This window comes from Clinocottus analis, unplaced genomic scaffold, assembly GCF_023055335.1.
Source record: "Clinocottus analis isolate CAN_PGR_092001 unplaced genomic scaffold, fCliAna1.0.p SCAF_6, whole genome shotgun sequence".
Lineage (NCBI taxonomy): Eukaryota > Metazoa > Chordata > Actinopteri > Perciformes > Cottidae > Clinocottus > Clinocottus analis.
In genome coordinates this window covers 4,656,098-4,683,629 of record NW_027176218.1, presented here as the reverse complement: position 1 = coordinate 4,683,629, position 27,532 = coordinate 4,656,098, and the positions used below count along the sequence as shown (strand labels likewise).

General features: G+C 45.2%; 1 protein-coding gene across 1 annotated transcript in view; it reads left to right on the top strand.

The window, feature by feature from the left end:
- The window catches only part of kcnq1.2 (potassium voltage-gated channel, KQT-like subfamily, member 1.2), a 155,667-nt gene that overhangs the window by 86,148 nt on the left and 41,987 nt on the right, over positions 1 to 27,532 (top strand). Inside the window, exons 14-17 of the mRNA XM_068602992.1 lie at positions 11,277 to 11,352; positions 12,312 to 12,406; positions 14,228 to 14,268; positions 15,905 to 15,966. Of these exons, the coding sequence (XP_068459093.1) occupies positions 11,277 to 11,352; positions 12,312 to 12,406; positions 14,228 to 14,268; positions 15,905 to 15,966 (274 nt within the window). The remainder of the gene's footprint in view (positions 1 to 11,276; positions 11,353 to 12,311; positions 12,407 to 14,227; positions 14,269 to 15,904; positions 15,967 to 27,532) is intronic.

The following is a 27,532-nucleotide window of genomic DNA, read 5'->3' as shown; positions in this document are numbered from 1 at the left end:
GGAGACGGGAGGGGGCATGCGAGGCGGTCCCGAGCCAAGATGGCCCGGCGCAGCGGCCACCCCCAAAAGCAACATTGCCCAGTCATCATTTTAGAGATAGACGAGGCTCTGTGCACTTTGACATGCTTCGAAACACTGCAGGGTTAGCCCCCCTCCACCCACACACACACACACATGCAAATTCACACACCCGGACCCTGTTGCCCGCACCTTTAGCCGGGCCACCTACCTCTGCAGTGGCTCGGCGGCGACAGATGCAGGGCCTTCGCTCCATCCATCACACACTGTCGTTATCCCAGTGTGCTAAATGATTCTATTAGAGCGTCACGCTGGCCCCTCAAAGCTCCCACTGTTCCCACCTTCCACAATGCGGTTCCAGCAATCCAACCCATGCGTTGATAATTTGCCCTGAAAAATTGGCCCGGGGACAGGCATCCAATTATGGCTTCTTCTTTTTTCTTTTTTTTTTTTTGCACCGTCGTTTCCCAGCGCCTCTTTTCAGATAACCGCTCTCATAACCGAATCCCACACGTCCTCATCTTCATCCTCATTTTGTCCTCCTCCTCCTCCTCCTGTTTTCTAAATCTTTCTGTCGGTCGCCTCGGTGGTGTATCGCGGCAATGTTAGGTGAAGCATGACGGATATCAACTGATCTGAAGTTAGTTTACTATTATGACAAATTAATGCCTCTGAATTCAGTAATTTAATGCTCCGGGCGCCGAGCCAGCGCGTCTGTTTTTCCTGTCTGTCAGTGTGGAGTAGGGTTGGAAGTCATTTTTCAAACCCTGGCTTGCAGTGGTGTTATTATTAGGTCAGTGTTATATCATCGTAGTATTACATCAGTCTGTATTTGTCTGTCTCGTGTTTGTGTGCCAACATTCGGCCCCGAGCTGAGACTCAACTGACTATTCCAGAGTTTATGTGATTCCTTAAATCTGCAGGATTGTTTGCCATATTATATTACGTTAAGTTATTATTTCACCACGACACAGATATATATATATATAAATGTATATATTCTTCAGCGTTTTGTTTGGACTTGGAGTTTAGTTTTATCGTTTGGCCTCATAAACTGGACATTCAGTTCACGGTGTTCTCTTTGGGAGCTTGGCCGCCGCTCCTGTTTTTCGACTTTGTCCAAAATGTTCTGGCTGTTGTTTGTTCTCCCACTCAAATTAGACTTCATGTTTTTTGGAGCGCAATCTGGGCGGAGATCAGCGGATCTGGCTGCTCACTGGGGTAGAACTTCAAAAAAAAATCGAAAAAACAAATGAAATATCACTCAAAGAGAAAGTCGTTGAAGAAGAAGAAAAAAAAAAAGAGGATATAATTATAATCTTTCAATACCGTGATATGAAACGAGATATTGTCTTAGATTTTGGACATTGTAATTTGCCATACTTGTGTGTGTTTTGTAGTCTGCATTACAGTCAATCTCGTAATATTCATATCAAGGTCAAAAATGCCTTGATCCATATAGCATAAGTGGTATGTTTTGTCGAGAGTGGTGATTCATCCCATTACCCAATTATGTCATTTTCACACAACACCTGCAACATGATACGTACCGACTCAACGTGCTGAAAGGACGTGGAGAGATTTTTTTTTATTGCAAAATCACATTTCAAACACCAAGACTGCCCCAGGGGCTTCAACCAGTGTTCAAATGTTGTTGAAACAGCTGTCCGATAGCATTTAAATAACACTCAAAAATAGTGCTGTAGCGAGAAAGAAAAAAAGCGTGTAATTTGGAGAGGAGCTTAAGAGCAGTGATACAGGCCCATAATTCACCCTGACACACTCCCCTCTCACATCTCATCTCACCAGAGAGCATTAAGAGGGTCAATTTGACCAATCGTAGACCTCGCTGCACCCCCGGAGCCCCCTGATCCTCTTTCACCTCCTCCTGGGCCTGTGAACTCTCTGTGTACCGTCATCTGATCCCACTATAGCAGCAAGCAAGAAGCAGTTCCTGACCCGGACTGCTCACACACTCTGAGAGCTGGGATCATAGCCCGCAGTCAGCCTTTTTTAGGAGTAACAATGTTCCTCATTTTGTTCACTCGGTCCCTATGATCCTAAACAAGAACTGATACCAACTGTCATTTGTTCCAGTTACACGACACCGACCTGTGCTCAGCTTATCCCACCGGGGTTTAGAGTTGACCCTTGACTGAACAGAGAGAAGACAAACTGCTCTCTAGTTTTTTTTAGATATGATGAAACTTTAACAAAAAACAAAAAAAAACTTTTTTTGTGGAATTGAGAGCCCTGTTGCAACATATAGCAAAAGCGTACGCTAAAAAAAGCCCACACATTTTTATTTACAACATGACCTTTGCTTTCCACGGCAGATACATAAAACAGCGCAAATAATGAAGCGATACAAATATATGGATTATAACCAAAATTGGATTGCCGATTGAGACAAAGAAAGAGCAGAAACATTTGTACACATGAGAATATATTTAAGATATGACATTCTGGCTGTATGAAGTAAGAATACCAGTGTAAAGTGTGTTTATAATTTTGCTTAAGAATAATTGATGCAGCTCTGACACCAGCCTCTTTTTTATAAATTATGTTCCCTTGTATACAATCCAAAGGGAGGCCGATCGGGTTGGATAATGGTTATGATGAAGATGAAGTGCAAGTTAATCCTCAAGCCTTCAACTTCAAGTCTCCAAGTCTCAAATCAAGTCTTCCTGAGCAAAACGCAAGTCATTTGGAAGCCTTTCAGATCTCTGAAATGCTGACCCTTAAATCGTGTGGCATTTGAAGGCGTTAAAGGTTCTTTATGCAATATTTAGAGCATTAATATGGCAGCCAACGACTTTTTTTTTTTGCAATGTGAGATATAGGCGAGTCACGGCGTCTTGAGCAGAGAATGAAATCCGTCAATCCCACGTTTCTCTGTACTTTCCTGAAATCTAAATTCAAGGCGTGTCTGTATGGAATGATTCTGAGAGCTCCGTGAAGTTTTTAGTCCTCGTTTCTGCAAAGTAAGTCTGACTTGAGTCCAAGTCTTCGGTCCCAAGGCTACACAAGAGACTCTTGTCTGCTACCTCCAGGTTCCTGAAAAGACTAAAACTATAATATTGAATGACTCTACCGTATCCATAATAAATCAATAGTGGAGTCTTACGACGCGTCGAGTGTTTCTCAGCTTTCTGTTTGCTTGCGTGTTTGGACTGATAGTTTAATGGGCGTCCAGGCTAGGGACAAAACCCGGAGACAGAGGCAGCGCGCTGATTGCATGGTGGACCAGGAACGGAAGCTGTTAAATCGAGTCTGCCGAGAACGTCTCAGCCTCCTCTGCTTCCATAAATCCCTCCTCTCCTTTACAACGCACTGCTGTTGCCACTACCACTCCCTCCATCACGTCATCTCTCTCTCCATCCCTCCCATTCTTTCTAGACTACACTTTGAGCAAGTATGGAAAGAAGTGGGAAGACAGTATGTGTATACTGATTTCATACTATTTTGAATAGATTATCTTTTATCACGGATCAGTGAAAACTAAGCTAAAGCAGAGATAAACAGAGACTGATGGGTTTTTTAACAGCCGAGCAGTTCCCTTTCCACCTTTTTGAAAGAAGCTTGCAGCCTTGTTTGGCCAGACCTGTCAGCCACATCCCTCGTCTCAAATCCCTCATCTCAAATCATTTCCTCTCCTCTCCTCTCCTGACAAAGGGACTCAAAACAGCGGTGATCCCATCGGGATAATTTGTGTGACCCTGGTCTAAATGGTGAATGCTTGTTTAGTTTACGGAGACGCATGGCCTGTGTAAGGCTTGGAGAGGCGGCCCCCTAAGCTTCAGGATTGCAAAGAAGAAGTACTGTAAGTGCTCACTGTCAGCATGATGAGTCTCTTTCTAGGTCTCTGGAGAATGGAAATCAATATGTTTTAGTTTTTTTTAAAAAAAGGTGAGATCATGTCTTGGTCTCTCTTGCTATATTTACAGTTTGTCTCTTTCTCCACAGAGGAAAGGACCACTCAATATGAAACCCATCATATATTCACCAATGAGAAGCTTTAAAAGAGTTTTCAAGATTGTATTTTATACATATACACTCCCTCACATCTTTCCTCTCCTTCTCTTTTTCTCTCATACACAAACAGACACACCACAATTGTCAATGGTCATTAGGGAGGCTAAGCAGGCCTCCCATAGCTTAAAGCAAGAACAAAAAGGCTGACCAATGTTGAAAGGCCTAATTAAACAGCAGTCTTTAATGTCAGTCAGCCCCCCACTGTAGCCCCAACCGCCCAACCGCACATGAATGAAAGAATAAGGCCCGTTTGAGAAGGAGCACAGATTTATAATCTAACCCATTGGCTTATGAAAGGGAAGCCAAGAAGGCCCACGGGTCACCCTCCATCTCGATGGCTCTCTCTTCTTCTTCTTCTTCTTCTTCTTCTTCTTCTTCTTCTTCTTCTTGCTCCCCCCGAGGTCGTGGTGGTGCTAATTGCCCCCGGACAGGCACACAAAAAACACACACATGAACAGCCATGAGTGTTGGCATGACCAACCACTGGGCTCATGTGATTGGATTAACGGAGCCCGATGAAAGAGAAACAGCCAATTGAATCCAAAAATGGAGTGGCTGTAGCGGGACTAAGAGTCGAGAGGAGGGGGGTGGGCTTGGATGCTCGCGGGGCCTCAGTGCAAAGGGTTATCCCAGAAAATGAGTGGGAGGGGGTGGGATTGCAAGGGTCCAGTGTGCAGCCCTCCCCACCCCTCCAACCTCACCTCATAACTACCAACCACCAAAAAACCTCCCCACCCAGGCGAGGGGACCCCCCGACTGGCAGCAATAAATAGATTATTTCTCAAACATTCCTAATCCTGCTAAACAGCAACAAATCCTATTAGGCCATGAATTATAAATCCTCCCTCGCCCCCATGACCCCCCCCCCCCCACTGGAGAGACCCAATCGCCCTCCTGTCTTCATAACGTGCATGCGCATACCCACACGCACACACAAACACACTCGAACCTCAAGAATGTTGGTCTAAACAGGGAGGAATTGTAAGTGTTGGATATCCATGCATTGGTATGTATGTCTATATATGTGACCATTCATACTAGATGCTGGTTCATGTGGACTTGTGTGTGTGCGTGTGTGTGTGGTCCCTTGCAGGGTTTACGACTCCCCGCTCGTCAGTCCGCTGAGCTTGAATACAGAGTTACAAACGTGTGTGCAAGCATGAACACTCTCATGTACTTCTGCAGTAAATATGCTCAGCAAAGTGCAAATGAGGGGCTGTGAGTAACCAAAAGTGAAGCCAACTGGTTGACTGACCGGCCGACTGGTTGACTGACCGGCCGACTGGTTGACTGACCGGCCAACTGGTTGACTGACCGGCCGACTGGTTGACTGACTGGCCGACTGGTTGACTGACCGGCCGACTGGTTGACATAGCCATCGAGCCACAAAGCGGAACAAGTGCACCTGAATAGAACATATAAACCAAACATCCTTAAAAAACAAACAGATTTAAGGGTAAAAACACCCTCTGAAAATCAAAGTCTGACCCTGATAAACCCACTAACATGCATTCCCAAATTACTGACACACCTCTAGGTCAACACTTAGAGTAAAGGAAGGTCTGGCAACAAAGACGGGGGTCATTAACCCCAAATCTCCAGCTCTCTCATTTGGCTCACTTTGAAGAATAGTAATGGCCGCGTCCTCCTCTTCAGGCTACACCTTAAGCCTGGGACCAAACCCTCAGAACCTGAATTAGTGCGATCATCTAGAAGGAGGCCACTGTCCCAAATTATTATTTTTTGACTGCTCCCAGTTTCCTTAATGGCAATGGAAAGAATCAATTGAATAAAGTACATTGCCATCTACAGAAAACCAGTATCTATACCCTTAAAACTCGTAAATTTGTACATGTATTTTACAGATCACAATCGTAGTTCCTTGTGGTTTTCATACCCTTGCAAAAAGTTTATTTTCCCACGCCGGCAGTTTTTCATTTTGCTCGGCTGTCTCAGTGGAAACCTCCTCGTCCAAATCTTTCGTTAATTCTGCAGTTACTGTCGTGTCAGATAGAGTTCACCCGTCATTAGTGTACTTGTTAGACGTGCGTTCCTCTCCAATCTCCTCCCTGTGTGCTGGGAAAGAGCGGCGTCTGTCTCTGTTCTTCTACAAAAAAAATAATAACAGGTTTTGAGACTTGGCGTCATTAACGCTAAACAGGGGCGGGGCTTTTTATGAGGCCACGGGGATGTCGGCCATCGCTCTCGGAGAGTTATTTTTTACATTGGTGGGATTCTTTCACGAGCTTTAACACTTTCATTCGCATGAGCGTGGAGGTACGTGGCGACAGGGAGTGAGATCACACTATATAAGGCTACTTTGAACAAGCTAGAAATTTCCTATTAATACAATACCTTAAAGTCAAGAACAAAAGACATTGTGGACGACACTTTGTGCACTTGGGAGAGACTGAAGCTCTGTATTTGCTTTGTACATTCCTGCCCGTATATACACAAACATGTCCTTTCTTTACAGAGAAGTTTCACAGTGTTTTCGTGATGGAAATGCAGAAGTTGAAGGGCGATAGAGAATCTACAGTATTTCTGGCCTATCTCTTGTTTTCCCTCTCCGACTCTGTGGCCACACACATCAAACAAACACGGCCGGCTCCCTCGGTTCCGTCTTTGTCATCAGCTGCTAATGGGCACCGGGCTTTGATGTGGCCCGGTCGCTGCTATTGTCTCAAGCATGTCTTGATCAGCGTCCATTGATCTGGAGAGGGAGGTGGGGGGCGGCACAACAAACAACTGGCGCAAGGCGCATGGGAGGAGGAAGACGATCGTATCAGTTAACTAGCTGCGTCTTGCTACGTGGAAAAGACTCTGTCAAAGACAAAGTAAGAGAAACACACAGGATGGAGGAGGGAAAGAAATAGCTTTCATTTGGAAGAAATGCCGGTTTATGATCCTTAGTATAGTCAAATAACTATCCTTTTCATTGGTCTGCCAACATAATTGTAAATATATGTAACTAAGAATAAGGTAATTGTTCATCTGGGTGATGTGCGCTTTTGATGTCCGCCGACCACAAGGAAATGCAAGTACAAAAAAAGAGGACATTTAGCTGTTTGCCAATGCAGATGGACTACTTCTACGAGAACGACCTCAAAGTGTGAACACAGCATGTTCACAAGCAATAAGCTTGCGAGGAGGCGGCCTGAGAAACATGAAGTTTCGGATGCAAACTCGTGCTGCTTTAATTTCCCACGAGACGGAGCACTTTTTTTTCCTCCACTTTCTTCCCGTTCAAACTGCTCAGAAGCCCATTCATTTAAAAACCCTCATTGAGTGAAGGAACTTGGCTGTGATGATGTGGCGTCTCTCACTTATAATTCTTACCACGGCACCCTCTGGCATGCCATCACTTTTAGATCAAACATTCCTGAAAGAATGCAGTCATCTTATCCTCCCAAGATATGATAAAGGGATGTCTGTTTTTGAGGAGAACAGAGGAGCACATCTCTTTGATGGACCAAAGCACCAGTCATAAAGCTTATCTCTCACACACATACACACACACACACACACACACACACACACACACACACACACACAGACCAGCAGTCTTGCTGGGCCCAGACCGTAGCACATTGATGTCTAAGGCTGCTCTCTCCTGACTGACTCCAAGGTTATTGCAGCGCACCATGGAAGCACAGGATATTTGACGGTCCCCTGCCAAATAAAGAGCCGAAGGGGTTGCGGGTGGGGGGGGGGGGGGGGGGGGATGCGGGAGAGTTGCCATTGACAACTCCGAGATCTCCAAAGTGACCATCGGAAAATGAAAAAAGAGAAAACTTATTAAGGGAGAAGGGTCCGGGGGAGGCCATGGGGCTAAATCTGTCACAGCTTTTCAAGAAAGGGACAAGGCCGGTTCACGACTCCAGCAGCTCCAGCTTTTATATGACCGCTACAGTCGGACCTAATGAAGAATAGCGAGTCTGTTGAAAAGAGCCAGGAGGTATCCCTATAGGGAATGAATCATAGAGCGCAGGATAATGGAAAAATATGTAGAAGACGTCGTGGGCGAGAGCTGAGCTTTGCTGACTCAGGAGAAGTCCCCAGGATATACTGTGTGTCAGAGAAAAGAGAGGGAGGGGAGGCCGGGCGAGCAAGTGTTTGAAGGGCAGCATCAGCAGAGAGAGAGATGCAGAAATTACATTCCTCCACTTTCTTTGTGCCAAATGTTGAATGGAGTCGAGTGTGGGGGGGCTTAGGGGGTTAGGGGATAACCTTCTGTGTTATTCTTTTATCACACTTACCCAACGAACATGTGTGCGCATTTGTGTCAAACGCAGGAAACGGGCGGAGGGCAAGGAGGGCGCACGGGGTACAGTTGTGCGACGCTTAAAACCGCACATGTTTTTTGTTCCCTACATGTGTTTTCTTTCCCAATTACGCTCGAACCTCCGACTCGCACAGAAAAAAAGGTTAAAAAAAACAACAACAAAACACATCCTTATCCTGATGGACAGTCGAGGGAGGGCAGACTTTTTTCTCTCCCAAAATAGGGCCTCATGCTCTTTATGTTTGGTATTGTTTGTGTGCATTTCCTCCTATAGCTCGGGCAGGCCTCGCATGGAGGGCAGGGGGAAAAAAGAGGCAGCAGCACGACAGCCTTTGATGCTCATGTTTTATGGTCCCATGTAAACGCATTGTCTGCTAAGCCCTTTTGTTATCCCTCTGCCTAATTAAGACCTAAGAGCGACTTGTTGACTCCACAAAGACCCTTGTTCGGGGAGGGGGGAAGGGGGAGGGGTGGCGTTTGTGTGTCAAGGGTGTGTGCGTGCGTGTGTTTGTGCATGTGGGTGTGTCGCCTTTTGACTTGGGACGTAGTTTGAGAGAAAAGTTCTTCACTCCGACCAAGACTTTTGACATAAGAATGGAGCCATTCATTTGAGGGCCGTTGGAGTGGAGGAGAACTCATCTGTGGCTGCAGTTACGCTCAGAGCAGCGGCAAAGAGCACTCGACACACACAAGCATCCAGTGCATTCTGATTTATGAATGCCGTCGCATGACGTACACATGCTCCGGACAATTACGGAGAAGTGGCACTGCTGTATACCGACCATTGCCCCATTCCTTTCATGCCATCCTCCTCTGAGAGTCTCTCCGACAAGACTCTGAGGATGTCAGTTTGCCGTTAATCCGCCGCTCTCCGCCGATCGGCTGCTCCTACACACACACACACACTGTCCCGCGGCTTACCAGTTTAACTTTGATGTCTTTGATACCAACAGATGGCGGAATAGGTCACCCGTCTCCGAGACATACTGTACATGAAATAGAAGACGGATAGAGAGACGGACGTAAACGAACAGGAGCAAGGCCTGCTCACCCAGCAGACAGGAGATATTTTTTACTGTGTTTTTAAATGAATAAATGCTCTGATAAAACTGCATTATGTGCACTTTGTCTCTCTGCAACAAGGGCTTCTCAACAACTAATGCATCGACTCTGACAAACTGTCCTGGACTAGCGACTGTCAGTATTAAAGGAGGGTGGTGAACACTGATCCATTGGAGCGCGACGCCTCTTTGCACTTGCACGCATTCGTGCATCTGTGATCTTCGGATCTCTGAAACTATGTATTTGTTGTTTAAAGACATACTTTCCAACCCTCCCAATGTTTCCAGGGATTTCCCCTCTGCCAGCGATCTCCCAGGGTCACAGTTCTCCCGTAATACTACCACAGCATGACAAGCTTTCTTTCCTTTTCGTCATCACAACCTGTTTCGGTCGCCGCTCAGCGTGCGTACGCCCTAATGTTTCCACCCGGACAACAACATCACTGAACCAAATGCTCTTTCCTGGCCGCTGCTGACACATTGAAAAGCTGAGAACAAAGAGAAAGAAACACTGAAATGGGCAAAAGATTTATGAATGAGTCAGTTAATAAAAAGAAAAAGAAGTGATGTTAGAGATTTACACCAGAGGGGAAAATTCTTCTTCTGTTCTTCTGAGAAATGAATGTAAAATAATAATTGTTGGAGTTTACTACAGTTCAACAGAAGGCAGGAAACAGTCTTTGAAACACCGCTTTGTTTTTTAGAATTCTCCCTTTTTTTTCCAGTTTGAAAAGTCTGTTTAAAGACGCTCAATGTGGGATTCAGAGCATTGCCTCTACAAGGTTCTCAACATGGCGACAGCTTAGCCTAACAGGCTAACAGGGCGAGCAACAGTGCAGGCAGACCTAGCAGTGTTTACCTGGAGGGAAACACGAGGACGGACAGGTAGATAATACATTAATAAATCTTTATTTGCCGCTTTATTAATGCTCTGAATCCTGGATATGAAACCTTTAGGATAAATACTAGACTGCCATGAATGTTGGATGTCTTTGGAGCTTCCTGCGTGGAAATACAATACAACAGATAGAATACAACAGTTTGCCTTTCTCAAAATTCACTTGACGATTTGACAACCTGTTGGTGTGTGTGTGTCCATCTGTTCCTACGCAAAGTATTTGTGTGTTTTCAATCACTCGGACCACTGAAATTCACTCAGTCATATTTTCTCGTTATCTATTTTCACTCAAAGCGCACAAACACGCAGCCGTCACATATCCAAGGACATGTTTTTCTTCTTCTTTCTTTTCTGACAAATAAATCACACGAGCGCCAGAGAGCCTCCTTGAAAAAACAAACACAAGTGCATGCCATACAGTCACTATGGCATGCAAGTATGATTGAGTTTGCGTGTGTGTTGTTTGCTTCCAGTGGTTTCTGTCTCAGTGTTTTGCTCCATACCAGTGGGTTTTCATTTGTGTTGACACAGATGTGCTGCTTTGAGTCGAGGGACGTGTGTTTTGGGAGTCCTCTTCACGCAAACTGAGTCTGTTTTCCTTCTGTTTCACTTTGCATCACGTTGCCGAGTCGTATAGTTGTGGCAGAAAGCAGTAGTTCATCGATGTCGACGCGCACGGTCCGATGTTTACTGTGTAGTGATGCGTACGCGAATGCATACCTGCGTGTGCGCACACATGTTTTCTCCTGTCATAACCACATGTTTTGCTCGTGCATGATACACACATTGTCCATTGATTATTCAAAGCAGTTAGCGCCACTGGGCATGGAGCTAGCAGCTTTTCTTGTCACCGTTTTCTCCCTTTTTCCAATGTCGCTTCTCAAAAGCCAGACACTTTTTCACGACGAGGAATCATCTGAAATCCAACGCTGAGCATCTTTTTACCTACAGACTAAAGCGGTCTTTCTCTCTGTCACAGGTTGTCCCATGCCCAGAGGTCGGCTGTGAAAGTCCTCCGCAGGATGCAGTACTTTGTGGCCAGGAAGAAATTTCAGGTAAGCGAAAAGCATTCAGCAGAGTTAAGGGGAACAAAAGATGCAGAGACAAAGAGAGAGACAAATTAAGAGTGAGAGAGGGAGTGAGAAAAGTGTGTAGCGTTTTTGCGGTTATACAGGATGAGCAGGGGGCGCCCCAGGGGGCATATGTCAGCTGCAGCGTGTGTGTAAGTGTGTGTACGTGTGTGGTGGAAGAGTGTGTACGTGTGTGAATGCCTGAAACTTGCACCTGCATGTCGTCTTTGTGCTTCAGTTCAGGCGTAGTGTCGAGGGAAGTCCACTAACCTGTCTCTGGGGCTACAGTAGGAATTCACTTACTGTACTGCGCTCGCAACAACACACACTTGCAGAAATTCACTCACACACACACACACACACACACACACACACACACACAAAGCAGGTTATTGCCTCATGCAGCACTACAGGCAGCAGAATTAGCTTCAAACATTTTGTAAAAATAAAAAAGCTAATCATGTTTGAGATACTATTGCCGTCGTTTTCATGCTTCGTGTTATTGTCGAATGGTTCCTGTATTCTTACTGTTTCCAAGTGCTCTATATGTTTTCAATTATGGCCTAAGTGATCTCAGCTGCTGAGGCGGTGTATGCCGAGGATACCCTAAAGAGTTCACTGGGTTCTTTCTGACGCTGCTTGTATCCATGTCCCACTAAACAAAGCTGTGAAAGAGCCCTAACACGATTGCTTTCTACATGACCATGCACTTGTCAGTGCACACACACACACACACACACACACACACACACACACACACACACACACACACACACACACACACACACACACACACACACACTATGAGTTAACAATGAACCCTTTGCCCCCAAGGGGGTTGGGGATGTTTTCGGGGACCAAGCAACAGCGGCTGTGGTTGACAATGGCTTTTGTCTCCCTCCGTGTGTGTGTGTGTGTGTTGTGTGTATGTGTGTGATCCACAGCAAGCGCGGAAGCCCTATGATGTGCGGGACGTGATCGAGCAATATTCCCAGGGTCACCTCAACATGATGGTCCGCATCAAGGAACTGCAGAGAAGGTGGTGACTTTGACCTGGTTTCATGCTCTTTGATCCTCGCTTTCTTTCTTTGACGTCGTGTCAATTGAGGTCAACTGTTTTCCAGCCATCATTATGTTGGAGAGCTACGCTGGTGGACCAGGCGCTGCAAAACGGCCCAAAACGTTTTCACTCGGGAGAGAGAAGTGCTGCAGCTTCGGAAACAATGCAAATTCCAAAAGACATGTGAAAATCCAACACAATAATGGAAATGCGATGCAAATGAAAAACGCATGCTGCGAGCCGGAACAAATAGATTAACAGCGAACACTCTGCAAACACAGGAACGACGCAAAAACACACAAACCCAGAAACGAAAAGCAACAGAAAAAGGCCGAATTGCCAGTCCTCCTGCTACACATGTACTTTTTCTACCTTGGCCTTAATCTTACAACATATAATTAAAGAGCTAATGCTAGTTATGTAAATCTGTCACTCTCTTTAATCCCTATATCGATCCCTTCTGGTCTTTCGCGCTTCAAAAATCCAGCTGTTCCCCATAGCCATGCTACTTAGCGTGCTATTTTCTATCCTATTTGCTGTTAATCTATTTGTTTTGTCTTTCTGCAGCACGTTTTCCTCAATAGCAGTACGTCTCAGTTATTATCTTCTTTATGTATTTTGATGTGTTTTTGAATGAGCATTTTTTTCTGAAGCTGCATCATGTTTCTACTCACGAGCATGTTGTGGGCCGTTGCAACGCGTATATACCACCTCATAGTCACAAGAAGAAGGGAGGAGTCAGAAAACAATCTTTTTAAATAGCCGTACATTGCACCATAAACGTTGTAATAGTTCTGCCCTCCACCAAGCTGTCCTGACACAATCAGCTGAACTGGGCCATGAAGACAACAGGACAGGAAGATACATGACTCTAACCAGCTCTTATGAATCACATAACACTTATTTATTATTCTTTCTGCTCATCTGACGGATGGGATGCGACCCCTCACTCCTTTTCCTGCACATTGTCTCTGCACTTTTATGTGATTTTGGCTGAGGTAATAAATTGGGTCACTTAGATCACTTAGATCCTTTTAACATCTTTTGCAGTAATCCAGTTGAAACATAGTCAGTAAGTCAAGATTATTTATAAATAACTACGATGATGTAAAAGAATACAAACAATCACAAAGGCCAAGTGTCTTTTATGAACACATTTGTGTCTCTCGTAAAATTCTACCCTGTGGCCTTATTGTCTTTTTTTCTTTTTTTTTTCAAATTCCAAAACGTTAGCATTCGACGGAAAATCCAAAGAAAAAGATCATAGCGCTCACCACTTCTGACTCCTTCAAGAACACCACAATGCCAAAAGTGTACCACAACCATGCATTGACTGTTCTGCCTTCACTGGGTCACCGACAATAAAGAAAAGACGGCTCAAGACGTGTTATTGCTGTAATATACAATAAAAATCCATCCTTTATTTACACGGTTGAACAGAAGAGAGCGCCTTGCAGTACACGTGGAACTGCTTCAGTTCATTTATAGATGACTAACAGTCCACATGTGCAATCGAAACCTTTTGCGAGTCCAATTGTTTATTTTGAAAGCCTGACAGCGCAATAAGAACATTCATTTATTCATCACTTTAAAACTGGCATGTGGGTGAGCAGTAAATAGCGTTCAAGATGACGCCATTTGTTTCATTTTATTGGCTCCATAAATTGGCTTCTATTATTTTACTGTTGTGTTCATGACCTGGAATAATGTGCTGTTTACTCAACTGCATCTCCTCTGGATCTGGCCAGGGTTTGCACCTTCCCCACTTTAATCGCTTCTCTCGTTTTTTCCCCCCCTCAGGCTGGACGGCACACTGGGGAAGCCAGGAATGTTTCTTCCAGGTAAATACACAGAGAACACAACAGTCTGCGTCTGATAGACAGCCATCACTCCTCACCACATCCCCGTGTTTACGTCCCACACATACACAAGCTGTGCCAGACTAAATATGAGAGGAAGAGCGGCCGCTGACGTGTGTGTGTGTGTGTGTGTGTGTGTGTGTGTGTGTGGAGACATTATTTTGGAAATTACGCCGAAGGAAATGAATGAATTAGGAAGTTATCATTTTGTTTAATCTAATAATTGAGCTCACTGTCGTCAGATTCATGGTAGTAAGTCATGTATTATTAGATTACATCATTTGTGCATTTGTTCATGACATGTTGAAGAGTGAAGAAATGATTTGTGGCATCAACAAACATAATGTGGGTCTTGTTGTAAACTGCAACTGATTCAACCAGCACTATTCTAGTGGAATAGACTTTTATCAATAGCCTGGTTCACAGCCTACGTCTCTGATTCGTTCAACAATCCAAATATGATGATGACGGCTATTTTCTGTGACGGCTATTTTCCCTGGTTAGAGAGAAAAAGATAAACCAACTGGAGCTTTGCATGCATGAGGGGCGTCATCTTCCCATAACTCACAAGCCACCGGGCTACACTCATGGACAGCTTTTAATAGACAGATCTCTATGGTCAGTGTGTCAAAAACATCAATAGCGCTTTTGTGTTAACTGAACATGAGGTCAGCCGGACGAATATGTCATTCAGGCAAAACTATACAAAACAACCCCCCCCCTCCTTCCTAACAAAACAAAATAACATGCTGAATGAATGAAGTGGAAGTAAAAGGTATTTCAGGATGTTTTTTTGGACCCTTATGAAGTTACAACTGATGGAAGTGAAGTATAATTTGATTGTTTTAAAGATTGAATTCACACTTTATTACAATCAATGAATGGTGGCTAATATGAAATGTTTGAATCGACACATCTTCTCCAAACTAGCTTTTATTGCCGCGCCTCCACCCAACCACCACCCACCTTCCCGTCTTCACTCCCTTTTCCTCCTTTCCAATTCCCAGCAGCTCAGTAAACGCCTCCCGGCTGACCCTGGTCACTGGCGCAGATAACCAGTCAAAGCAAGAGGCGGGATTACACACATTTCATCCGCAAACAGTAGAAATGCGATACACATACATCGATTCACATCCCTGTGACATCACCATTTTTACACTTCTGAAGAAGGTAAAACACTGATGTCACTGATGCGGCTCCACGGATAAGTGGAGGCTCACCGATCTGAATCATGGAGTTCATTTGGGTTTTTTAGGGCAACGTAACTCTTCCTGACGTGCATTTAGCGTCCACATTTCAGCAGGGGGCTGTAAACCGCCACTCTGGGACCCGCGTGCACAAAAGCGGCCGAAAAATGAATGAATGGACGGTTTCACTCCGAATCACGAGCCTTCGGGGCGCCGACTGTAAAAGACAACGTTATTTATGTTTGTGACGTGCGCGTGAGCGAGCAGTAACGGCTCCGGGTGTGACCAAATGTACCGTTACGCGTCTGTTTTTGTGCTCAATAAGACAAATAAAGTTGTGGACAACAAGGCAAACGCATTAATATCCTCGCTGGATGTGTGTTAGTGTCTATGTTTGATGTTTGAGTGTCCATTTTGCATTCATTCACCAGGAAAAGGAGAAGATAAAGAATACCCAACTATTGGAGCCCGACTGATCAGACTAGAAGATAAGGTAAGCACACTCATGCTGCTGTGTGTGTGTCCGTGTGTGTGTGTGTGTTTTGTCTGTGAGTGAGAGCGATAAGCAGAAGTATGCGCCTGTGACTGCATAACTGTGTGTCTGAATATCCGTTATCAGATGAATATGTGTGCTTAAATCTTTACGACCATGTTTTTGGAGGTATCCTGACTCCCATTGGGAGCGGAGTCATTTTGATGATTTTCCACGCCAGCCCCTCGTTTCCCCTCTGTAATCCCAGGTACATCGAGTGGTGATATTTAACTTTCCATGAGGGAAATATTAGAGCACTGGGGGCTAAAGTCTGAATACAGTGAGGCGTCGCCAATAGATAACCTCTGGGCTACGACGGGTGTAACTAGGCGCGTCGTCCCGCAGAGAGATCAGGAACGGCGTGACGCCATCGTGGCCGCCGCAGCAGTCGTGAGTGAACGCGTCCGGCTTCCTGTCTTAACATTGGCAAATCAGATAGGAAATGGGGAAATGTTTGTTGGATGTCCCGTCTGCTGTTGGTCCGCCGGCATTTCGGACAAGATTTGTAAATGTGTCGCATGTTCAAGTGTGTTTCTTTTTTCCACGCCGCCGGTGATGTCACAGACCTCTTTCGTCAAGTTGTTCTCACATCGCCCGGTCGATGAAAACACACTCCTACACAATGGAACAATGCATTCTATAGCCACTTCTTTTTCTATTCAGCTCAGGATTTCCCCCCACTTTGCCTGGACATTTACCGTCCCATGTCTCATCCACGCCGATGCTCTCTGATGTCTGATGCGTTTGGCTGTTCTCGGACCCTTTCGGGTACACGGAGAGCGCCGTGATGATCTTGAACCGATGTGCTCTCTCCGAACCCGAAGACCTCCCTCCGTGATTGAGTTACGGCCCATTTGCTCGGGGGGGGCTTCACGTTGTGATCGCAATCGCCTGATTGGAAACATAAACCTTGAGTTCAGAAGTGCTACGACTCTCTCTCTCTCTCTCTCTCTCTCTCCCTCTCTCTCTTTCTTGACACAAAGGCGAAACACCGACGAGATGCGGAGGCTCGAGGAACAAATCAGCGGGACAATGTGCAACCCATCAGCGTTCCTCTAATCAGAGCCGCGTTCGGGCGCATCGCCGCGACAAGATTTCCTCTCAAAGTCAAGCAGACGCGGACCTTTGTCCGTGTGAATTTCTTGTTTTGATCGTTCCGATGGGCAAGCGCACCTGTTGATGTTTGTATGGGAAACAGGGAGTGGGAGGGGCCAAGGGGGCTTTTCCCCCTCGGGGCAGCAGGTGGATGAACCCGCCGACCCCCCCCTGTTACTTGGTACATTCCCTGGTCCTCCTCCAGTAGCGCAGCAGACGTTATCGTCCACTCTAGATAAACCGAACGTGTCAGATTTACGTCGCTGGAATGTGGGGATTTTGTGATTACAGTCGCAGCGCTTCAACCCTGGATGAAGTCACCGCGGTTGTAAATGAACCCAGCGTCTCCTTCACACGCTCCTGGCCCGCGTTCACCTCCATCTGTACTTTGTTGTTGGAGGTTCGTGTGTCCCGTGTAGCGTTAGCATTCAGTGCGGTTACATGGATTCGAATAACTGGCTTAGTCCGACTAAAATCGAATTATCCAGTTCATGTAAACACCTTTATTCGAATAACTGCGGTCCGACTACGATCCGATTAACACCCCTGGATAACTCGATTCGATTCGATTGATAATTCGAATAACGCTGCATGTAAACGCTGAATCGGATCGGAACTGGACAATGCGTTTGTGCGCATGCTCAAGATCCCGCCGCTCTCCTCCCTCCCTCCCTCCCTCCCTCCCAGGTCGTGACCCGGAAGTCGAAAGAGACGATAAGTTGTCACGGCCGGCAGAAACAAACAAACGTAAAAGTCGGGTTACGAGCCGAAGGTACCTTCGGTGGGTGTCTCCGCTAGCTCCCTGATGTAGCCTGCTGGCGCTGCTGCTAGCTCCCCGTTTGCTCTCCGCTAGCTCCCCGGCAACCACCGAAGCTAGCGGGGTTCTCTCCATTATGAAGAGTGAAGAGGTCAAGCGGAGATGGCTGTATCACCACTACATGTAATGAAAACAGCGCCACCTGTCGTATCGGATATGACATGCATTCGGCCAATGATTCGATTTATTCACTGCCATGTATATTCGGATAACAGCAGTTGCCCCGAAAGAGAGCATAGTCCGACTAAAGCAAGATTCGAATTAATGCCATCATGTAAACGCACTGACTGACTCTCCAAAAAAAACAAAACAAGCATTGCGACACGAAACTCGGGTTTCGGGCCGCGAACGCGTGACGCTCGAGCCGAGGGGACGTTTCCAGGGGGGCCGAGTTCAAGCGGTCAGCGTGCCCTCCAGTTCAGCTTGTCAGCTGCGTTTTGGTCTGCAACAGAATCTCCAGCGCCGAGAAAGCCTTTTGTTTGCCCGCGTGCGTTTCATACCGCCGCGTAATTTCGGGGGTTGCGTCACCTCGCTGCGTGTGGCTCGAAATAGTAAACCTCATCACACACAACGCAGAACCCCGGTGTCACAGTTGAATCACCTCTGTGGAGAATCTCTCCCAACAGCCCCGAGGAATTATTCATCAACTATGTGTGTGTGTGTGTGTGTGTGTGTGTGTTTTATCCCATGCCTTTCTCAAGACTCACTCTTTGGTTGGCCTCCAGCTTCATTTTTTTTTTTTTTTTTTTGACAAATTCCCACTTTCTATACTCCCCTTCCCCTGTAAAACAGCAGACATCGACCACTCTCACTGCGCTTCAGGCTGCAGCTGAGAAAGTAACGTAGAATCATTTTCTTGTCAAGCTATTGTCAGCACATCACTTGTGGATGAATTTATCTTCAGTGAGCTGAAGGTAGTGGGTGGGGGGGATCGGGCATTGTGTGTCCTGTACAGGGTGAGACAGTGATTTATCACACAAAGACAAAGACACATACTATATAGGTCGACACACACACACACACTCGCACCCACACACAAGCGTAGGGTTGATTAATCACCATAGTGTGTCTAAACCCCACACACTCAAGATTGAATTCTCCAGGAGCGACTTGGAAACGAAGATTGATGGCGCTCTGAGACAGTGTGTTATCTCTCTGTCAGACACACTCGATGAAAAATACCCAAACGACAAGCTCAAACAGTGGCCGCTGTCTCGGCGCTCCGGCGTGGCCTTTTCAGAGCTCGCTGCGTGCTTTAGGATGAAGTCAGCCCACTGGTTGCGGTAAAGTTTTATAGGAGCGGGATGTTACTTTTTCTCTCTCATAGCAATGGGCAGACAAGGGGGGATTACAAGAATATGCTCCAACATATCCAAAACAAGCTTTTCTTTTGGTCTGATCCTATTTCGTTTCACAGATTTAACAGTACTGTTAAGTATGTTGCGCAACAACTCGGCAACTTAAAACTGAAATGTGTGTGTGAGGCTGAAAGCAGGAGCCTTTAATCATGGAGGATTTATGTTGAAGTTGTGAAACTAAACCTGTTAATGTATAATTTCTTACAAAAAATACAAAATAACTTACAGGAAAATCAGTTTCCTCAAAACAAAAGATATGATCGTTCATTATTTACTTTCGAAAATACTATCAAGACTACAAAAACATCAAATTAACACGGACTTTCTAATAACGTGGGGTTTCTAATTCCCTTCATTACATTTACACGTGTGTCTACATTCTGACTGTATTACTAATCCAGATTTAACATTACATAAAAAATAGAAAAAATATGTTTCCAAAAATAAATCAGTTGTGAGATGAGCTGTCTTAAAAAAAAGCATGAAGAAAAATACTTATGTGTAAAAAAATACCTCATTTTTCAGCAACAAGGAGGAACGAATCCAGTTTATTTATTTTTCACATTCAAAGTGAAGTCCATCATAATCTAGTCATCACACTCGTGATAAGCTGCATTAGTCTTTCTGTGCGTGTGAACCCGTCTGGACATGCACGGACGTGTCTCGGCTCAACACATCGTTATTTGTGTGGCTCCGAGTCCACTACATCGCCCATACATCACACTCACTGTATGGTTACCTTCACGTCGCTATATTAGGGCAAATATACTGCGCCTTGTATGTCGCGCTTATATCATGTGCATTAGCGCGCGGCGTGCGCAGCAGAGGGCTCGCCCTCGACCCTAATAGCGTCTCAATTAGGTAAGTATGCTGTAAATTACAGCGAGGCCAAATACTGGAAATACTTGAGGGCCGGGGACAGAGTGTTGTGTTTGTTAGGAGTCCATCTGTAAGGCATTTAGGGCCCCTCGTCTTTAAAAGCACGGCTTTGAGGGGGGCAGGAGTGTGTGTGTGTGTGTGTGTGAGTTGTGTATGTGTGTGTGTGTGTTTAGACTGGTCCGATCCAGAGGACTTTAGAGATGAGGGCCTGGTAAACACACACACGCTCATATATAAATGTATATATACGTTGGACCATATACAAAAATACAAGTGTCTATCGAGATACACACACACACACACACACACAACTGTTGTCCATCCAGCAGTGTCTCGGTTCCACGCTCAGCTCTCTGGAGGGTAACAGCAAACAGGAACATGCGGGTTGTGCCATTAATCTATTAATGCATCAATACGTCGACTGAATCCAATCAGGTTTTTTTTTTTCTCCCCCGATGTTGTATTTTGGCACCCAGAAGCGAGTCACAGCCCACATCAATAGCAACTAATGCCGCGATCCCTTTTCAGTGCCGAGTGATGCTGTTTCCTCTTGAGAAATCATACGTCTTTTTACAGTCGCCGCAGAATTAATCCGCGGGAATCAAAGACGAGAGGAAACATTTCTTCTTAACTCAAACCAAGTAACGCTGCAGTAAACCGAACAGCAGGTTACCGACCGCATCGCGAGATGTAAAAGTTTTAAAGAGATTTCTGAATTCTTTGAACTTGGACTTCAATGAGGCTTCCTCTGTTCTTATGTCATGCTCAATTGCATTTTGTGGGCGGGAGAAGGGTTTGTTTTTTCCCCAGCCTATCTGAGTTTAAAGGAAAGCATTTAAAGTAAACACCAGAGTGGGCATCCTTAATCCTTTCGGTTTATTAAAAGGGGAAATTAACTGCAGACTTTTTTTTTGGTGCAATATGATGTCTCCCGAAACAGACTTGCCTGTCATTGCTGTTTTAAAAAAAAGGAAGTTAAGAAGCAAAAAATGCAACAGTAGGAAGTTTATCCCTTCACTGTTTTAGATTCTCACTTTGTGTAGAGTTTGGTGCAGTAAAGTATAACGGCATGTTAACTATTTCTCATTGACTATGCAGCAAATTGAAAGATTGTTCCTTTTGAAACTCTTAAAGTGATCAAAAGAGTCGCTCCTTATCGAGTACAGTGTACATTGTGCATGTTACACTGTACACATGTAACATACAGTATCATGTTAGATGTGTGTAACATTAAGCAACACGTTACATCTGTATGTTAACATTAACATGGAACATACAGTGTACAGTATAGCTGTGTACTATGTACAGTTTATATGTTACTTCCAGTACGTCGTGCATGCACACTGTACATCATGCACACTGGGTATTGGCCCGACTCTCCTTCGTCTGGGCCATCGGTGTCTCTCTATTCATTCCTCCACTTTTTCTGCATATTTCGAAACGCTGGCCCTGTGTAAAAAGAGTGATGGTCCCAGTGATTACTGGGACCTAACCATTCTGTTAGAAAGGGTTTAGGGAGAGTCTGCCGCCGTCCAACAGTCTCTCTCTTCCTAATTCTCTTGTTTTCCAGCATGGACACCTCTCAGCCCCCCTCCATCCCCCCCATCCCCCCGTCCTCCTCCATTGCTCCTATATTCCCAGCACCTCTCTGCCCCGAGAGCACTCTGTCTGTTGTTGTGCTGTGTTTTTGATATATGTGTGTATTTGGCCGCAGCGTGCTCAGCGGGGAGCCGGACTGACCGGGCCGGTCTAAACAAAGAGAGGAAACTTGGCAAAGGAAACGCAATGGACACACACACACACACACACACACACACACACACACACACACACTCACACACACTCTCACACACACAAATCCTGGAAAACACACAGCCTCAGTGCGGCGGCCACACTGTGACTGCCCCGTGCTGCAGACAGGCCCATACTGAATCTCCCTGCATGTCTGGACTTGGCCTCAGTAGATACAGCACATAACAACCTAGTTCCCCTCTGTTTTTTCTTTCCTGATTAAATCTAGTCCTCTGAATCCTTTCCGGCTCAGGATTCTTTGCACCGCCACTGAATGGAAATGGATAAAAGATGAAGATCTGCGCAAAGATGCTCGTGTGGCATTGTGTTCTCACTGGAAACGGAGATTACAATTTTAAATGGCAGTTTTCTTTCTCACTGTCCCCCACTGCAACAGGGAGGTCAGAGGTCATTGCCCTCGACAAAACAACAGGCCGGCTTTCAATACTTTTGCTCGCACACATTTCACGGACAGAATGCGTGACGCCATGTCCGGACTGGCAATAGGTGCTGTTTCAAAAATGCAGGTAAACCACCATCCGGTAATAAAACGTTTATCTTGCAAGGTCATGGGACAAAATGACATCACCATGATAACTTTCCAGAGCTGTGCTGTGTTGAGCATTCTGATAACCCCCCCAAAAATCCAACACTGATTCCTATATGCTTACTGCTACCTCGTTAACTCTTCATTTATTTATTTTCCATATTTCGGGCCTTCGTCCGGATCCAGCAGCCTTCTCTTCCGACTCTGTATTCTGCCCCCCCCCGCCCCCCGAACTGCCAAACTGCTCTTTCTCACGTCGACACCTCCCACCGCTGTTGTGGTATCTTTTATAGCTGTTGTGAACTCGATAGCATGCGTCGAGCGCTGCGCCGCCGTGAGGTTAGATAGCGCACCGGGGAGCGGTGTGCTGTTTTGTAGTGCAGTCCTGCAGTAAATCATGTTTTCGGCGGTGCGCTGGGGATGCAGCCCCTGGCAGCTCCCAGACGGCCTTTTGGCTCTGGCTCCCTTCTCTTAGCGCCACTCTCTAATTTCAGAGCCGGGACCCTGCCTTACTACTACTGTGTCTTTACCGCATTCCCGCAAACCAGAGACGGACAGTCTGCCTGCATGTCTGGCTGCTCGCGCTCCATTTCTTTTCTATCTCTCTCTTTGCCGCTGTGTGTGTGTCTCTCTCCACGACTCTCACTCCCTGTGTTTTTTTTTTGTTTTTTTCGCCTGCTGAGCTTGCCCCTTCTTCTTTCCTTCCTCCGTCTCTGTCTGGTTCTGTGCCTTCAGGATTATAGGTCTGCAATCTCACTCACAGCATCTAAATCATGTTGTGCACTGCCACTGTCTCTCGTCAGCGCTCCCTCTCTCCCTCTCTCTCTCTCTTTCTCCCTCCCTCTCTCTCTCTCTCTGCATCTTGGTAGCACCGACTGTGGGCCCGCTCGTTGGCTGTAAATACCCAATGGTACATTTCCATTTTAATTGCCCAAGTTTCACAGGGCCCTGGGATATATATTTTCTCCACACATATTTTTATCGTCTTGGCCAAATGCCCTCACTACTTTCGGGCTGGACCTGACCACTAATATACTCCTGCATGGGCCAGTTCATTATCAGCAGGGAGGTGTTAGCTTATTTAAGAAGGTTATGAAGAGGTCAGCATGCAGTTCATGAAAAAGGAGTCTGTGTTTTATTGGGAAATGTAGTCTTACTAGTACACAGTGCTAAGTAGCCCTGGTGCCACCTTATTCCTGAGTGCTATTAAATCAGTCTATACGGCATGGAACAGTAAACCAGCTGTGAATAATGCCAAGCTGTGTAAATGACTCCAGAGACCATGAGTGTAAATGTCACCGCTATTAAGTCAAGCTGGTACCTGGGGAACCTAATGGGGGTTATGTTGCATACAGTATATATATATATATATATATATATATATATATATATATATATATATATATATATATATATATATATAATACTCGATGCATGCCTCTATGTGTGTGTTATGCAGATGCATATCTCTGCTATTCAACCAACATGCGATCAGAAAACTCCTTAAATCTGTGAAAGCTTAAGTAAGTGAAACTTTAATTGAACTGTGATTTCTGTTCCCCTGAAGGCTGTAATTGGTCTTGTAGTTTGGCCATTTTCAAGACAGTTTGGCCATTTTCAAGACATTGTCAAGTTGGATAAACTGGATGTTTTGGACAAACATCTTCATATTCCTCAACGTAAGATATGAAAAGGTTTGTTACGTTAAGTATAGTTGGCGTTATGAATGCTATTTGACAATAAACACAGTCAAATTGAAGCTCATAGGAATGTTTTTTTTTGCAGGCACTTGATCATAAACCAAATTATGTGACGAAATAAAAATTGTAGCTCGATGATGGAGCGAGATGAAAAGTAAAGGGAACCCTTAAGTCATTTGACTATTCCTTCTGGGCCCCATAAATATCTATACCATATTTAATAGTGATCCAATAAAGGGGGTCACTAAACTGGATAGGGTTCATCCTCTGGGGACATCCATTTAAATCCATCCATCAGTTATGGAGATATTTCACGCCTCAGGCCCAAAGTGGTGCACCAACCCGAAGCAGACCAACACTGCCGTTCCATTATACGGTAGCAGATTAAAAATAGAATAAGGTAAATTTTATTATAGCAGCGGGGTGTTGTGCCATAGCAGGCTAGCGCCTTAGTTCATGGAATGATTTTAACTAGCTGTTACTAATGCCGGCGTGTTTATGACTGTGTAAAGATTTGACTGGGCCACTTGTGGTTCAGACATTGGCCCTATGGTACTCGGTGCCCAGACACATCCATCAGGCAACAGTGGGGTTGCTATTGCCCACGCTAAATCGTGGCATGTGTGTGTGTGTGTGCGTGTGCACACCTATGTGTTTGCCCAACTTGCTCCAGCCACTCTCGACCCAGTCTCCTGTGGGCTCCCATTTAATGGCGTCAGGTTTTTGCAAAACACTTAACAAGCTTGTCTGTATTCCATAGTGAGTTATTTAAAAAGAAAAAAAAAACTGTAGGTAAATGACTAATGGTTTTCTGGGAGTATAATGGTGGGTGTTTTTCTATACCTCTGGGCCCTGTGTTTCCCTGTAGAAGAATTAAAGTGACACACCTTTCAATTGTGTGCAATTAACTTTGTAGTGCGCACAGGATACAGGCCTCGCCTCGTCTCACGAGCGACAATGGATCAAATCGGGACGCCGGTGTTTGAGGTTGAATCAGTGAATGGGAGCCGCGGATGGGAGCTGCGTATTCACAATGCTTTGAACGGTGACCGTCACATTGGAGACACACTGTAAAAAACAACAAGCTAGTTCAACTTCAAATAATGAAACCTGGCAGCCTTAAAATGTTGAGTTAGACAAGCTAAGAAACTTAAATTGTTTGAACTTCAATTTGAGTTAATTCAACTAAGAATACATAGTTGGGTTGACAAAGGGAAAGGTGAAGAATAGTCCTATCAACTTGAAACTTACATTTTCATCAACAAGTTTTTTTAGTACTACTAACAAAACATTTTAAGTTGGACAAACCTGAATCCTAGTTGAGACAACAAAGAACGACTAGTATAACCAACACACTATTACTGATATCCTGAGCTGTCCAAACAAGAAAATGAAAGTCGTTTGAACTAATATTCTTGTTGAATCAATTTATACTTTTTAGTAGGCCAAATATAGTAATACGAGTTGACTGTACTCAGCTTCTTGTTCAATGAACTTATATTTTTAAGGCAGCCAGGTTACTTTTTAAGGAATAGTTCATCTTACTTTCAATGTTAAGTTTATTCAATTAATTTAAACTGCTTGAGTTGCCCAGACAACTTAACCGTCTTTTTTCTAACAGACACATAAAAATACACAGAGCATTCATATTACTATTATATTTAATTTCAATTTTATTGCGAAAAGGCACCCCACCCTGTATTTGTTAGTACAGCGACTCAGCTCAGCCTGACTCAAATTGCCTGCCAAGTTTCATATTTTACCTGGAACTCGAGTTTTATTTTATTTGCTAACATCTTACAGCCATAGTTTGAAACTATGAAAACAAAAGAAAGAAGGATGTTTTGTAATACTGATTCAATGAAACAATGCTGATGCACTTCGGAGAGTTCTTCCAGAGGTTCGGTTGCTCGGCCCCCAGTGATCTCACTGGCGAAAAGTACAAGAGGCTTTGGTAATGAGGAGTAATTTATATTGTCTGCTGTGGTTCTGGAGTGTTATTACTGGCCTTGATCACTTCCAAGTGAGACAGATAAGCCCCTTTGTTGTGCCAGAGTAGATTTTCTGTCTGTGACACTTGCTGAGGACCTTCCTTTCCAGGAATCTTTCTGCATGGGTCAAGTGGGAACAAAAGCAACACAATTCACAGTTAGGAAACACACGAAAAACGATGATCAAAGAAGTCACAAGAAAGGTCTTGTGCAAGCGTTTCTTAATATAAGCAGAGTTGTCATGTGGGAACAAATACCCTGAAAGACAAATAGCACCTTCAAGTCTCAGTTCTACTTTTCTTTCAATGCAAACAACCAAAAAGTCTGAAAATCCCTTTTCTCTTTAGTTGTGAAATGCTCCACTATGTACACCAGCTAGTCACTAACTTTGTTTGTCTCTGTTGCTGAAAACTATGACGATGATCTAAAGACACTGAAGCGCTCCCTACAGCGGCGAGGATCTGCAGACTGTGGGTTTTGTCATCCCGTGGTGCTGTTTCACATAAGTCGTCATGTGATCCACTGCCAATGTAGACGGACAACAAAGTCAGGGTGTTCACAAACACTTCCATCAACGTATAAACGAGGTGACATGTACAGTTCGGCTCGATACATCTGTTTGCTCTTATTCCAGCGGCGCTGAGGAATCGAGACATGCACGGAGATAGAGCCAGACGAGCCGAGAGAGAGAGAGAGAGAGAGAGAGAGAGAGAGATAGAGCGAGAGACAGGCGTCAGTCTCGCGGCCTCGATACTGTACGTCTCCTCCGTGACATACTGCGGAGCAAGAGGGAGGCCAGGAGCGTCTGAGCCCAAGTCGGCCTGATAAGCAGAGCAGATAACGGGTTGCACTGAACCACAAACAGAGACAAGAACGAAACAGAAGGGCAAGCTGACTGGGATATGTCTCTTCCTTCTCACACACACACACACACACACACACACACGCACACACACACAAGGAGGAGTCTTGAGAGAAGACCAGCGGAGCAACTGGACCAAAGTCAGAGTGATAAGAAGTAGATAAGACATCCTGCTGCGTCTCGTGTTCTCACAGACGCCGGACAGAAGGAGCGCCATCGCGTAGTCGCGTCAACTCACGAAACCGACGCAGAACTCTTCCAAAAAAAAAAACATGTTGGACAGGCCCGACGACTTGCGGTTTGGATTCATGTGGCATATTTTTGCGTTATGAGTCAAACTGTAGCATCTGCGCGCTAAGCCACCGCTCACGCACTTGCGAAGCTCGCCCGGCTCGCAAAATACACACAGCGTGAACGCCGAAAAGGTCGGCGGCGGGCCCGAGAGGGTCATTCCCACCGGTCCTCCACGAGGCCAAGCAGCCTGTGT